The sequence below is a fragment of the Vicia villosa genome, linkage group LG5, assembly GCF_029867415.1.
Source record: "Vicia villosa cultivar HV-30 ecotype Madison, WI linkage group LG5, Vvil1.0, whole genome shotgun sequence".
Lineage (NCBI taxonomy): Eukaryota > Viridiplantae > Streptophyta > Magnoliopsida > Fabales > Fabaceae > Vicia > Vicia villosa.
In genome coordinates, this window is record NC_081184.1 from 173,093,888 (window position 1) to 173,108,685 (window position 14,798).

The window sequence follows — 14,798 nt, forward strand, 5'->3', positions numbered from 1 at the left end:
GATTTTACTTTGAGTCTCTAATAGAGGACACACATTAATAAAGAAAATTTTAAAATTTTAAAATTTTATTCCACCATATGCTTTTGTAACCTCACACTTTATTTTTTAAATATATTACTATTCTTTAATTTTCACGAGCTATTTCAAAGTCAGTGCTTCCTTTGTTTCAACCTTGATCCCCCCGCATGCTTCATTATTGCCGTTCTACCTTCTTGTCGTTTTGCAAAAGCCTCTAGAAATATGTTGCTTTCTAATGGAGAAGACCAGATTCTATTGCCTTCAAAAAATGAAACTCAGGTTTCAAAAGCTAGTTGATGGGTCATTAGTGGTTTCAAGAGTTTATACTGATGTGGCTATTGTTCCTAAGCACCAAAACAACGAGATTCAACACTTATTATTAGGAACTGGAAATACATTTCCGGTTTATACCGGAAATGCGGTGCGTACCAGAAATATATTTCTGGTTTCAAAAGTATTTTTGGAAATTCATAGGGTATTTCTTTACACTATAGGGTGGAATAAAAACCCCTAAAAAAATTCCTTGAATTAGGAAATTGAATTGATATAACAACATAACTTTCTAACAAACTCCTTTTAGTATTTGTTAAAAACTTAAAATTCACATTGATACCACTTAAATTGTGAAATTCATATGAATTTTAACTGATAAAAAATGTGTGCTGGAAAATGTGTGTTTTAACTGATAAAAAAAGTGTGCGGGAAAATATGTGTTATAGAGTGTCGCTTAACACTCCTCTCAGTAAGTTACTCTCGAATTGGAATTTCAAAAATTTTCTTATTGATGACAGTTTGAATTGGCAGAGCCCTTTTATAAGTAAAAGTTACACTTAATATACAGAAAGATGTACACACAGAATTTTTTTTTTCTTACTTTCTAAAAATTTACAGGTCAGAAAATTCAATAGTGGAAAATTTTTCGACCTTATTAGGGAAAACAAGGTCTCAAAACCGCTAAACTTCCTATTCCTCCATTTGCACATACTTAGGTTCTTAATCCAGTGAAAAAGTTCCATCACAATACCTGAAAAATATTCAAACAAACAAAAATTAGAACTTGCTTTTCTATTGATGTAAGGATACTCTTCCACAATAGGGAATTTGTTAAATGTAACAAAACCTCCCAGGCCTGCCAAGTTTGTTCTCTTAAATTGAGAAACAAGTTTCGGTAGGAAATTGTTGCAATTCGAACCACAAACTCATAAATTGCAGATAGTGTCAAGCAGGTAAATTGGTTATTAACTTGAAATCAGGAAAATTACAACAATTTCTACTTTTATGTGTGTAGGAATGTAAGACAACAATTAATGATAGGAAACCAATAGAATACCTATTACTAAACTTCTCAACAGCATCTGAGGCATAAAGAAGGGTTTCATTGGCTTTCTCTAGAACCATGTACAGCTCCTTCCCTCTTGTAACTCGAGAAATAACCCAGGCATTATTTTTTGCTCTTATGCAAATCTCTAGATCTTTCTCACAATTATCGTCATCTAGTTTTGCTCGACTCTTCTCCAACTCAACCTCCTGCCTGAGCTTATTCATGGCAAGTAAGGACTCCTGTACAAGGTTTAACAATCAAAGTTTAAACCGTTTTATATTTTCAAGTTAGTTACTTTGCAGGCAATGAGAGCACTGGCCGCGAGAAAATTTTACAGCGCCAACCACCAAGCAATTCCATTAGAATTTTGATCCCTAGAGTTTGAGTAAAGTTGAACTTTGAATAACAAATATTTGAGTTTATAATAACATGCAAAAATACCAACACTCTACCTTAGTTAAAGTTGTAACTTTTGTTGCCGGAGAAGCCCTGGATACATTTCTATCACCATCCACTAATAAATAGCGGTACCCACCGACATGATATGCGTTTTCACCACCCCATCCTTTGGATAGTTTCTCTTCAATTTTCAATATCTTAAGTGATGCCTGATGTATTCATTCAGCAGAGAAAAGTAGATGTTCAGAGAAAAAGATACATTCAATAACACCAAATGGTTAAAAAGACAACCATTTACCGGTTATCCACAGGTTCAACATGACACATACTTTATTAGAGGACAATAATGCAAGAGGGCATAAAGTTCCATCAGTATTTATAAACAAGGTTCTCAAATACCCTTTTCAAAAATCAAGGTTCTCAAAAACATGCTTCATTATATACTATCGGATATCACAACCATGCTCAAAAAGCAACACTCGGCAAACGAGAAAAAGCAAAATAATATTGCACTGCTTACACCCGCAAAAAAAAAAACTTTACTAATGTAGTTCAAACAAATCATAATAAAACTAAAACAAAATTCAATAAAATAACAGAGGATAAATAAACAGTTAATAATAACATTCAAAGAAAATAGTAAGGCAGTTCTCTGTTTCAATTGTTCTCCTGTATTGCAAATTCTTTCCATGAAAGAGAACAGAACAGAAGGGATAACAACTAATCCCCAAAGGATATGTTTAGGCATTACACCTCACAAAATAGGGATCCTATTAGCTCAATATGCAAAGAGTTTGTTGAGATCTAAAATCAGCTAGAGAGGCCAAGTTAGTCCTTATAAGGTTCGGGCAATTTCACTGAATGAGCTAGCTTTCAAGGTTGAACTTTGTCTAGCCCAAATTCTATGATAGTGTTAGAGTCTATCCTAGACGTACTGTCGAAACCCATATTTGTCCATGCTCAAGATGTCAAATCATAGGTCTGAGAGGTGTTGTTATTGAGCCACTCGCATTTGTTTATGCTTTAGATATTCAGTCTTATGCATGAGGGATGTGTTGAAATTCCATATAGACTAAAGTAATACTCACAAGGCTTGAGAAATTCTCACCCCATGAGCTACTTTTTGAGGTTGACTTAGGCCTGACCTAATGAGAGATACCAGACAAAATTTAACACAATGGAAGACAGATGTTTTGTTTCACTATGTGCCAGTTCATATTATGTGTATAAACTTCCGAGAATTCATTAAGAAAAATATTTACTATAATAGAAACTAACATTTTCAAGAACTTGTTGCTTCACTGCCGACACCCCTTGCTCTCCATTAGGTATGGAGGATATGGGAATAAGAAGCATCAAAGTAAGGCTTCTATGTTGATAAGCACAAAGATACATTCTCTCTCCGGTCTGTTGAAGTAAGACTGTTGGAGTAGCAAACACCCACGTGCCAACCTCTGCACCCCATAAATCAGTGACAAGATAACCATCTTTTCCCTTAGACCATTTGTCACTTTGCAAGGGTCTCACAACATGATAGTTGTTATCCTCCCCAGGTGTTGTATCAGATGATCCATAAAAACTTTCAGACATAGAGCTTGGATGGGTCACATTAGTCTCGGTGACAACATTAGATGTAACATTTCCTTTCCGTAAGTAGGACCATGAACTTCCTCCAGAAGATAGAGCACGCGGAGTCAACCTTAGCACAGCATATGTAAATAAGTTTATGGTGTCATCCTGACAAAAGAGTTAAAAGTCAAGGTTATAAGTGATTTAATGAATGAACAAACAACCGTACCAAGATTAAAAAAAATCATTGAACTTGAGAGTTAAACCATACAGGAGATAGTGTTGTAGACACCAATAGGTCTTGAAATAAAATCAAAGAGTAGCAGGGAGTGTTTACAGCAGAAGATTCGAAAGCCCTGACAAGCGACTGCCAAAACAAGGGGTCAATTAAATGGATTTCTGCAACAAGCCAAAATCTATCCAAAGTGCGGGATGAGAAATAATATGCATTTTAGATAAGAGCAATTGAAAAGTTTAAACACTTAATGGTACGTGCAAGAAATATAAACCAAAAACCACATGTCATCATAATCAACTAGTAGCTATCGGTGAGTAATTACAGCTTTCCCGTGACAGCTAAATAATCAAATTTGTATAGTGAAGTGACTCACTAGAAAACTTCCCGTTGATAAATTGAAGATAATATATTTGCATGATAAAGTGAACTCATGAATGTCAGAAACTATATATTAGATAACTACAGAACTTTCTTTTCTTCGCAACGACTCATTAAGTTAAGTGAACTTAGAAAGGTACCAAAGCACCAACTGAGCCTCTTCGATCAGATTTCATATAGTTGACTTGACTCCATACAGAGCATTTTGTCTTCTGAAGATAACTTAAGTACACAAATGTCATCTTCAATATACTGAAACTAAAAATCTCTTAGAAACATAAATGTAAACAGCACTCCTTTACTATAGCCAGGAAAAGAAGATGAGAAAGAGTAAGGCAGAAAGACAGATACAACATATGATATTACCATCCCCAGTACACACAACACAAAACATTCTAAGTTCTTTTGCCCTGATTTTAAATGAGTTTTGTAGTTTTTCTTGTCACAACTCAAAATTTATCTAACCTGAACTTCAATTGCAGCTTCGCGAGTTATTGTCAGCATCTGCACAGTTCCACGTTCCTTTAAGCAATCACGGAATGAAGGTAGGAGGAACTTTTTCCCCACAAGAAAATCTGCCCCAAAGAGAAAACTCATAAGAAAGGTATGAGAGACAGCTCCTTCAGCATGAGTCAGATAGCACATATCCAAAGGAAACCATTTGATACAGCAACTTAACCATTACCACAGCAGCAATCATCCCACGGAGACCGCTCTATACACGCTGACAATTATGACTTACAATGAAATATTTTGAATCATAACTCTAGTGAAAAAATATCATGATACAATAATTTCACAAACATGTAGCTTACCGCGTAAATAATCCATGATAAAGGAATACAGATGCCGTCTGACTAGTCCTCCACCGGGTTCTTTCTCCAGCATAGCTCTTACAGATCCATGAAACATTACAAAAAGGGAGTGAATTTCCTTAAGAACCTTTCTCAATGCATCATCTCTCCATATAGGCTCCGAATCATTGCTCTTCGCCACCACCTACGAGGCAGTCAACAACTTCATACATATCACATAAAATTGCACAAATGTGAAGCAATTCGTGACAACATCTATACTCAACAATTCAACATCTATACACATCATGTGTCTCGTATTGATTCTACTTTTGCATGAATGTATCCAAACATATATCATTTTATCTTCAACTCACTTTTTAATCACAATCAATTTTACAGAAAAAATTGCCTCAAAATCATTTTTCATCGGCGCAAAATGGTAAACTTATATATCTGTGTGAGGAAATAAAATGTGACAAATTTATGAAACATTGATCAGCAAAATACATAATGCAAAGCAATAAATGAGGTTAATAAGGATGAAGAATCAAAGAAGTAACAAACCATAACCATCCAAATATCCGGTTCAGGTTCATAAAAAACATGAGAATGTCTTTCAGCTTCAATGGAGTCGCAAGCAGCTTCAGGAGAGAAAATTCTGCAATTGAAACACAGAAAACAAAGGAATAAGCAAACATCGAATCGATTGAACTGAATTGAATTGAGGTATTGTGAAATGCAAAACCTAGTGAAAGTGATGAGTCCTTCACTGAGACCGATAACGGAAAGCTGTTTGGAGAAAGGTAAACCGGAAGGGAAGAAGAACAAGATCTTATCGAGTTCTTGACCTTCGTTTTGGCCTCTTCGCAAATCGAAGATGCATAATTGAATCGATTCGTTTGAAGTTGAAGATAAACCCATTCCCCTTTTCGATTTTGATTTTGATTTCAATAAACCTTGCTTGGATCTAACTATTAACTGTGTGTATGTGTTTTGATGTTTTCAACTTCCCTTCTTCACGCACGCACCCAACTCACTTTCCTCGTCTTTTTTTTCTTTTTTTTTTTATCGAAAAAATATAAATTATTTTCCATTTTCCGCATTTTATCTTTAGAGCACTTTGTTTAATTATGTGCAAAATTTATTTATAGTGTAAGTTCATAATTATTAAACTCTTTTAATATTAAAAGACTTTAATAATAAATGATGTGCATACGGCATGTCAAAGACTCAAAGTCTAACTATTCATACTTATACTTTAAAACAAAATTTAAATGTTTTTAATAAAGTAAGGGTTTTGAATGATTGATAGTTTAATTTTTTAATTATTTTAACTCTAACACAAAAACTAAGGCAGGAAAAAATTATTAAAAAAAATAAAAAAGCATTATTCTAAATACAGGTATTCCACGCTTTCATTTGTTGGGAGAAAAGGGTTTTCAAGAAAGGTGAGAGAAGAAGAAGAAAGAAAGAAAAGAGAGAAACCGAATTATAAAATAGGAGTATTATTGAATGTGTTGTTGTTTACACCATATTGTGCCATTTATATAAGCAACTAAAACTCATACGCAAAACTCAACAAATCGACCCAGGCCCAAAATAACCCTCGCAAATTTGCCCATCACTCAAGTTGTTTTTAAGACTAATGTTATTACCATAAACACAACAAATGTCTGGGCAGTGATGGGAGAATATACATCGTTAAGGATGTCTTATTCGATGAACTTAGACTCCCCTATTATTCCATATTTCCAGCAACCTCAACTCTTCCAACCACAACTTACACTGTACCATTTCCCTTTTCCTAATCATTTTTTAAAAACTCATCACTACATATCTCACCTCATATAGGTATTCACCCTCCCTCCCTTAATCAATCTACAAGTTAATCGCCTAAACAAGCTCATATTTTAGTTTCATCCACATACTTTAATGGCAATATCAGCACACAAATTTTAAGTGTTAACCATTCTACAAACCTACCATTTAATCAAAGTCATACCTTAGTTTCACCTACACATTCAAATACCAACATCATCACACCAATTCAATACTTATTATCAAATTCAATGAGGTCTCCATTTTTCACCTACAATACACACGTCTCCTACCGTACTCCTTAACCTCATAGAATACACCCATAAAATACTCATCTTGTGACTACTAGGGCTAAGCATGGCATAATTCAACCAAGACTTAATCTCACACTACTCCACACTAAACATAAACATACATCATACATGTCTGCACTTAAAAATCCTAAGTGACTCTCACCTGCACAAGATGAGTACGCAACTTTACTCAACGAGAATATACATAATCTCATTTTCCTTCCACTAAACATAAGTTCCATTGGATGTAATTGGATCTTCAGGGTCAAGCAAAATCCATATGGTTATCCTCTTAAATACAAATTTAGGCTTGTGGAAAATATGTTTCATCAACAACTAGGGTTTGATTTTCAAGAGGACACTTTCTCTTGTATTGAAACTTGTTACAGTGAGAATTATCATCATCCCTTCAATTTATAGACAATAACGCATCACTTAATTGGATATGAATAATTCCTTCCTAAATGGTCTGCTTTAAGAAGAAGTATAAGTGCAATAGCCACCTGGATTTCTCAATGCAAACATATAACTTGTTTGCAAGCCAAACAAAGCCGTCTATGGCCTAAAATGGGCACTTATGACCTTATTTGAAAGACTTGCTACTACCTTACACAATTTTGGCTTTCAAACAAACTAGACTCACTCTTCTAGCACAAGTAACCCTACACTCGTCATGACCTCACCCTATTTTGATTTTATATAATAGTGTCCTAGATTAAAAATTCCTTAAGATTTTTAGTTGTGTTTGCAACCCTCATCTCAGACCATACACTCCTCACAAGTTTGCCTATCACTCAAGAAAGTGTATGTTTTTAGGCTATTCTTATTACCGTAAAGGCAACTGATGTTTGGCCAGTGATGGGAGAATATACATCTCTAAGGATGTCATATTCGACAATTTAGATTCCCCTATTCTTCTATATTTCCAACAACCACAACTCTTCCAACCATAACTCCCATTGAACCAGTTCTCTTTCCCTAATAATTTTTTCAAAACACATCACTACATATCTCACCTCATATAGGTACTCACATTCTATCCCTTAATCAATCTACAAATCAGTCACTTAATTAAACTCCTATTTTAGTTTCATCCACATGCTTTAATGGAAATTTCAACACACAAATTTCAAGTTAATGCCATCACACCAATTCAATCCTTATTATCAAATTCAAATGAGGTTGCCATTCTTCACATGCAATACACACCTCCACTACCCCCACTCCTAAATCTCACAAAATACACCCATAAAATACTCATCTCATGACTACTAGAGCCAAACATGGCATAGTTCAACCAAAACTTAATCTCTCACTACTCCTCACTAAACTTAAACCTACATCATACACGCAAACACTTAAAAATTCTAAATGACTTTCACCTACGCAAGACGAGTACGCAACTTTACTCAATAATAATACATGGAATCTCACTTTGCTTCCACCAAACAGAAGTGCCATTGGATGTAAGTGGGTCTTCAGGGTCAAGCAAAATCTATATAGCTATATTCTTAAATACAAAGCTAGGCTTGTGGAAAAGGTGTTTCATCAACAACTATGGTTTGATTTTCAAGAGACACTTTCTCTTGTATTGAAGTATGTTACATTGAGAATTATCCTCACCCCTTCTATTTATAGACAATAGCGCATCACTCATGTTAATGTGAAAAATGCCTTCCTAAATGGTTTGCTTGAAGAAGAAGTATAAATGCAACAATTACCTGGATTTCTCAATGCAATCTCGTCACTTGTTTGCAAGCCAAACAAAATCGTTTATGGCCTAAAATGAGCACCTATGACCTGGTTTGAAAGACTTACAACTACATTACATGATTTTGACTTTCAAACAAGTGTGATTCATCTCTTTTCACACTCTCAACACCTCCTTGCTCCATATTCATGTTAGTATATGTAGATGACATCATTGTCATAGGAACCTCACAACCTCAATCAAAATCTAATCTCCAAAGTACATGTGTAATTTTCACTCAAACAACTAGGCAACCTTGATTACTTTCTAGGAATTGATGTGTTTCATTAATGGTAGTTTATTTCTCTCTCAAACAAATTACATCAGGGATCTTCTTTCCAAAACAAACAGGAGTGATGCTAAAAGTCTACATACTCATATGGTTGCTAATCTCAAACTAACCAAAATGAGAAACTGATTACCTAATGATCCCGCCTAAACAGTGGTGAATCCAAGCATTTTTGTTAATAGGGGCTAAAAATTGATTTATGTATATTACTTAAAAAATATTACATTTTTTTATGAAATATATAACTATAAAGAAAAAAAACAAAACATCAAAATGTATACAAATTTTTATAAATTGTAGCTATCCTCCATGAGGTTTAATATTTTAAAATATTCAATAATTTTTTCATAGTCAGCACGGTCAAAATGTCCCACTATATTACTGAATATTATATCTTCAAATTTATATTTTAGAAAATATAATACAAGTAAAATAATTATGTGATTCAATAAGAAAATAATTCGAGTATATGTATATAGGCATGGTAGTAACAATTAAATTTAAAATAAAAAATGTACTAACATTTTAAATATTAATATTGAGTGAATGCACATATAAACAAATAATAATTGATGTTTAACTAAAAATTGTAAACTTTAAATATTGAAGGAGGGTGATAGAATGAGACCAAAAAATAAGTTATATTGTTATATTTCACACAAAAGGATCCTAAAGAATTATAGAAAAAAATATTGAAATTAAGAGAAACATGAAATACAAATTAAGAAATAAATATTTAATTAATAAAAAGTTGAATTTGAATGAATAATAATTATAAATGGATAAGCCTAGTTAAACAAATCTACAATTAGAAAATATATTAGATACATAAAGATCAAGAATATTATTATAACAATCATGAGCTGAGCTATAACTGAGTTGTAACTGACTCAGTTCAGTTCAGACAAAGTCTACTTTCTATTAATAGAATTCCTGATTGGTGTGGGAGGATATTCCTTCTGCAATAAGTTTCATATTTTTGTAGATTTATAGCATAATAATCCAAAGTTGCTTTGTAACTAGACAAAATAGTCTTCATCACCACCACCATATTTTCCACTAATCTGAAGAATAATTAAGAAACACTTTAGAAGGTGAGAGATGATAAGAGCATTCTTACAAATTTTAACACTGTAAATGTCATCACCAAATTAATGATTATTTAGTAATCCTCAGTCTCCATATAGAGCATTATCCATCATACCCATCTAAGGGATCAATACATTTTCATAAATGTTCATCCATACATACTTAAGAATCAAGTCTATTAGCCAACTTTTACATTAATATAACAATTAACAAAAAATTTCATCAAGCAGAACAACTTCCAGCAGTAGAAGATTGAATGAAGACTGACTATAACTAATTAGCAAAACTAAACCAATGCAACTGTACTCATGATTCATGAACATTTGACAATGAGCTCGAGTTTCATATGTTCGCCAACTTAGTATCATCACCTGATTTAGCAGTAACTGTTGGAGGAGAGCCTCCAGCTGAAGGTTTCTCAGAATGTATCTGTGCCAATTCAGCAACAGAATCTTTCTTTTCGCTGTAAACGATCTCTTTCTTATCAACCTCAGCCATTTCAACTTTCTCCTTAGTCATTGTGGTCACATCTTCAGCTGCTTTTGCAACAGCATTAATTGCGCTTGACACCCATAAAGCTCCGGTCGATACATAAGGATTGTTCATGATAGCAGATCCCGCATCACTTGCCTTTTGCTCAGCAACTGCAAGAGCAGACTTTGTTTTTTCAGAAACCTGAAATTTTTCATCCATCTCCCTCACTTTTTCATTTACTAAAGCTGTTCCAACACTTAGTTTTCCGCTCAATCCGATTTTACGATCAAGGGAAGCAACTTTGGCAGAAGCGTTTGAACTCAAGCGATGGCGTTCGTCAAAGGATTTCGCTCTGCCAATTGCATCTTTTCCTAATACAAAACCTTTGGCAAGCATAGTGCTCACCACATCTTCAGCCTTCTTAACAGCAGCGGGAGTTTGCTTTCGGTCCTGAGAAAAGCACTAGAGATTAGAAGTACTGTTTATAAATACTTGAAAACCTGTTAAATTAACGAGTCATGCGCAAAAACATACACTAGTACAGATAAGTTACTTTGATGATGATACTATTACTATAGGCATATGGATCAAATGAGAAATTTTGTTTAGAAGAATTGAAATAAATATCACATAAATCGAATCAATAATTAGGTGCTTACCGGACTAAAGGGTTGAGCTTCAGGGGGCAGTTGATAATTTTCAACCGGTGTGATGATGACAGACGCATTAGCTATGTTGGAACCCTATACTAAAAACAGAAGCATGAGTATATGGTTTTTTATCCAAAAGAAAAAATAAACAATTACATTATTTCTCTTTAATCTTCTCTACTTATCAATGATTAAAGATTCATAGTACAAAACTATACCGTCAAGAGCACTGCTGTGTCTGCTCCCTGCGTATTCTTAAAGGTAACATACGCAGTCTTGGTGTGCTCAGTATCCCTGCAAAAATGCCATCAAAGCGATTGAGAAAAATAACACATTCATAAAAATGAAAAGAAAAATGACGAATATATTTCGAGGGTTCTGACCTTTGCATCTCGACATATTGAATGTCACCAGAGAATGAGAAGAATTCTTTGATATCGTTCTCTGTAGCAGCAGCTGTTACATTGCTTACCTTAACTGTTTTTATCTGCAAGAATTAAAAAAGAATCAGCTTAGGGTTTTTCTGTCATCAGATAACGGAAATTAGATAAACTTGTCAATAATTTGGCATTAAACAAATACCAAAGCATGATAATCTGGAACAGATAAGAATTCTTTTGAAGGATTAACCTAAAGTAGCCAAAATTGATGTCATAATCAGCAAACAAAAATCGTCAAATGATGAAACTGGAATGAGTTTTCTTTGAGCCAGTTTGAGTCCTTAATGCATTTATGGAATTATAATCTATAATAGAGTAATATTAACTGAAAACTTATTATTAGTTTTCTCTATATATTGTTGCATATGATGCAAGTTTTGTTACGAAAGAAATGCATCTACACTGAAAACATGATATTGGTTCCATGAACATGATCATATATTTTACAATTTCAATGATAACCAATGCTATAGTTTAACAATTTCTTTCTCACATCAGAAACTTGAATAGTCCAATTTGGTGTAACTGTAGATTGGGGAACAGCTCCAACCCCTTTATCAGTATGGTCCACTGGAGCCTGCACATAAAATGCTAAAATCAGGTATTGCTATTTCTAAGGCAACTTTCTATAAACCAGTCTGACGGAACACAACACTGATATGCAGATACCAAACACAACACTCACACGTTGACTTTGATAATAATTTTTAAAAATAAAGAAATTAAATGTAATCACATGTATCGGTGTCAACACTCACACGTGCCAGACCAGACATCCATTTCTTCGGAGATGTCGGTGTTGCAAGCTATAAGATAATAAAGATTAAGTGATATATTTTGCACTCGAACGCACTACCATGACAAACACATTGTCCCTTATATTCATCATCAAACAGGTAGAATGCTTTCAAAGGTTATAAAAATTACCAATGCAATGTGAAATTGATAGCACCATTGATGTATTTGCATGCACCAATTTCAACGGTGAATCATGTATAAGAATTTCACAAACTTGTGACATGAATATGTACAATTTTACATCATCATAAACAAACGAGAAAATCATGACATAGAATAACTAGATCCATAAAGGAGCATACAAAAAAAAAACATACCGACATTGTGGTACGAGGTTTTCTGAAATAGCAACAAACAAGGAAAGGAGAGAAAATGGGATGGTTGGTTTATGAATGAGTGAATGAATGAGGATGAAGAAAAATGTATTGGTGAAGAATGGAAAAAGAGGAAAGGGTATTAAGGTAATTTGAAAAAGGGAACGTGATTGTTTTCGTGAGTAGTAGACTGACGCAGAGTTCGCGCGCCACGCTTCAGATTTGCGCTACTTCAACCAACTATTTTCTTTCTTCGTTTTTTTTTTCGCTCTAATAAAGGAATTTCTTAATGAACCTATAAGGAAGAAAAACAACGAAAATTAAAGAATTATGAAATTTAAAAAATGATTTTAGATTTTGAAAATTATCCCTGACAGAAGAATTGGTCTAAGGGTACATGGAAAAGCAAATGACACATTAGAAATGTTTTGGCCTTGGTGAGGTATGAACCCAGACCCATTTGATTGCAAGCCCAAAACATATAAAAAAATAAAAGCGGGGCGAGGGGGATTCAAACCCCATGCCTGAGGCATGAGAGGACTAAGAGTGCGCTGGTGACCAAGTGCGCTAACGATGTATTCAAACGATACAAGCCTACCATTCATTATATTTTAAGTAAGTGACTAAATTCAAATTTTCCAGCCATCTTCATCATCTTCTTCGTGGAACAAACAACAATGACGCCATATTTGAATTTCTCTCAAACTTAATCATTTTTAACAAAATAAGACCTTAACATGATCAGTATTCAACCACGAACTTAACCATATGATCAACTAACATTTATTCAGCCTAAAAGTGTCAACTTCTATATATGTCAAATTTTTTCAATTGAGTTTCTTGCACATGCTGAATACCAAGAGGTATTTGCAAAGATAGGGTTGAGATCCCTCAAGGTAGAAGAGTACCCTGATATAACTGAACCTTTTGAAAGAGGGGGAGAAGTAAAAGGCCTCTTTATGAAGACCCTTACAAAAAATGACAATGCAAGGGGTCTATATTTACTGAATTGGACTTCGGCTGAAAATGGAATGTTTCCGTCTTATGAACCACAAGATGGTGATCCAAAGTCTGATGAACCACCGGATGACGATCCAAACTCTGATGAACCACAGACAGAGGGTGATGCTGAAAATGGTAATTTTTAAAAAGAATATCAAATCCAAAATATTTGTTGGCTTCCAAAGGAAGGATAATCCTTCAACAAAAAAAAACGGAAGTATGGTGCAGGCTTACAGTATAGAGCAGTCTATATTATTCTCCGCAGACAGTGCCCATGCTACAAAGGAATTTATAATTTTTTATTTTCCATACTGGATCGAATTTCCGTTACACCCGAATATTGTGTTCGAATCCAAGAAAAAGCTCTCTATTGAAATGAGAGTTACAAAATCTAATCTTCAAGGTACTATTGATCCGGTAGGCGTTACTTTGCTAAAGCTTGGATCAGATGATGTTAATTGGTCTGAATCAAAGTTTGTTATTTTCCTGGTTTGTTCTTTTTTATTCCGTTTTACCTCTTTTTTGGCATTAACTTACTGATTTCATTTGCCTTTTTATGTTCGGATTTCTGTTCCTTGATATTAATGAGTTTCCTACTTGAAGTACAAGGTAGAAGAGTACCCTCATATAACAGAATCTTTTGAAAAAGAGGGAGAAGTAAAGGGCTTCTTTATGAAAACCTTAACAAAAAATGACATTAAAAAGGGTCAATATTTATCGAATTGGACTTCGGCTGAAAACAAAGTGTTTCCATCTTATGAACCGCAGGATGATGATCCAAAGTCTGATGAACCACAGGATGATTATCCAAAGTATGATGAACCACGTGCAGGGGGTCTAAGATCATACGTCTAGTTGATTTTGATAAGAAATATTGGGAAGTTAAACATATGGTTCAGAAGAGCAAGGACATTAAGTTTGGATCTGATAGGGGAAAATTCGTTAACGACAACAAATTGACTAATGGCGATACATTAATTTTTAAAAAGAATACCAAATCCAAAATATCGGTGAGCTTCTAAAGGAAGGATAATCCTTCGGCAAAAAAATATGGAAGTATTGTACAGGCTTACATTATGGAGCAGTCTAATTTATTCTCCTCAGACAGTGCCCATGCTAAAAGGAATTTACAGTTTTGTATTTTCCACACCGGATCGAATT

At 34.1% G+C, this 14,798-nt stretch overlaps 2 protein-coding genes across 4 annotated transcripts; both read right to left on the reverse strand.

The window, feature by feature from the left end:
* Positions 1-687: 687 nt before the first annotated feature.
* LOC131604021 (vacuolar fusion protein CCZ1 homolog B-like) lies at positions 688-5,768 on the reverse strand. 2 transcript variants are annotated; one of them, XM_058876509.1, is made up of 10 exons: positions 5,466-5,768; positions 5,285-5,378; positions 4,739-4,922; positions 4,609-4,647; positions 4,389-4,498; positions 3,579-3,674; positions 3,017-3,475; positions 1,792-1,947; positions 1,349-1,578; positions 688-1,042 (listed from the first exon to the last, which is right to left on the reverse strand). In XM_058876509.1, the coding sequence occupies exons 1-10, from the start codon at positions 5,639-5,641 to the stop codon at positions 1,012-1,014; spliced, it is 1,575 nt and encodes a 524-aa protein (XP_058732492.1). In that variant the 5' UTR covers positions 5,642-5,768; the 3' UTR covers positions 688-1,011. The 2 variants fall into 2 exon arrangements, with proteins under 2 accessions (XP_058732492.1, XP_058732493.1); XM_058876510.1 differs by lacking the exon at positions 4,609-4,647 and having other exon boundaries at positions 694-1,042; positions 5,466-5,766.
* Positions 5,769-9,737: 3,969 nt separating this feature from the next.
* LOC131608245 (binding partner of ACD11 1-like) lies at positions 9,738-12,760 on the reverse strand. Of its 2 annotated transcripts, XM_058880161.1 has the most exons (7): positions 12,639-12,760; positions 12,017-12,100; positions 11,467-11,570; positions 11,302-11,377; positions 11,093-11,176; positions 10,331-10,883; positions 9,738-9,934 (listed from the first exon to the last, which is right to left on the reverse strand). In XM_058880161.1, exons 1-7 carry the CDS (start codon positions 12,642-12,644, stop codon positions 9,930-9,932), a joined length of 912 nt encoding a protein of 303 aa, XP_058736144.1. In that variant the 5' UTR covers positions 12,645-12,760; the 3' UTR covers positions 9,738-9,929. The 2 variants fall into 2 exon arrangements, with proteins under 2 accessions (XP_058736144.1, XP_058736143.1); XM_058880160.1 differs by lacking the exon at positions 9,738-9,934 and having other exon boundaries at positions 10,047-10,883.
* Between the last annotated feature and the right edge of the window lie 2,038 nt (positions 12,761-14,798).

Coding starts and splice junctions, on each gene's coding strand:
- LOC131604021 (XM_058876509.1), bottom strand. CDS start 5,641: ATGGGTTTATCTTCAACTTCAAACGAATCGATTCAATTATGCATCTTC. Junction 4,648..4,738: donor TATCATGGATTATTTACGCG/GTAAGCTACATG, acceptor CATAATTGTCAG/CGTGTATAGAGCGGTCTCCG. Junction 1,579..1,791: donor AAGTTACAACTTTAACTAAG/GTAGAGTGTTGG, acceptor AACCTTGTACAG/GAGTCCTTACTTGCCATGAA.
- LOC131608245 (XM_058880160.1), bottom strand. Junction 11,571..12,016: donor GGACTATTCAAGTTTCTGAT/GTGAGAAAGAAA, acceptor TAATTCTTGCAG/ATAAAAACAGTTAAGGTAAG. Junction 10,884..11,092: donor AAGCTCAACCCTTTAGTCCG/GTAAGCACCTAA, acceptor TGCTTTTCTCAG/GACCGAAAGCAAACTCCCGC.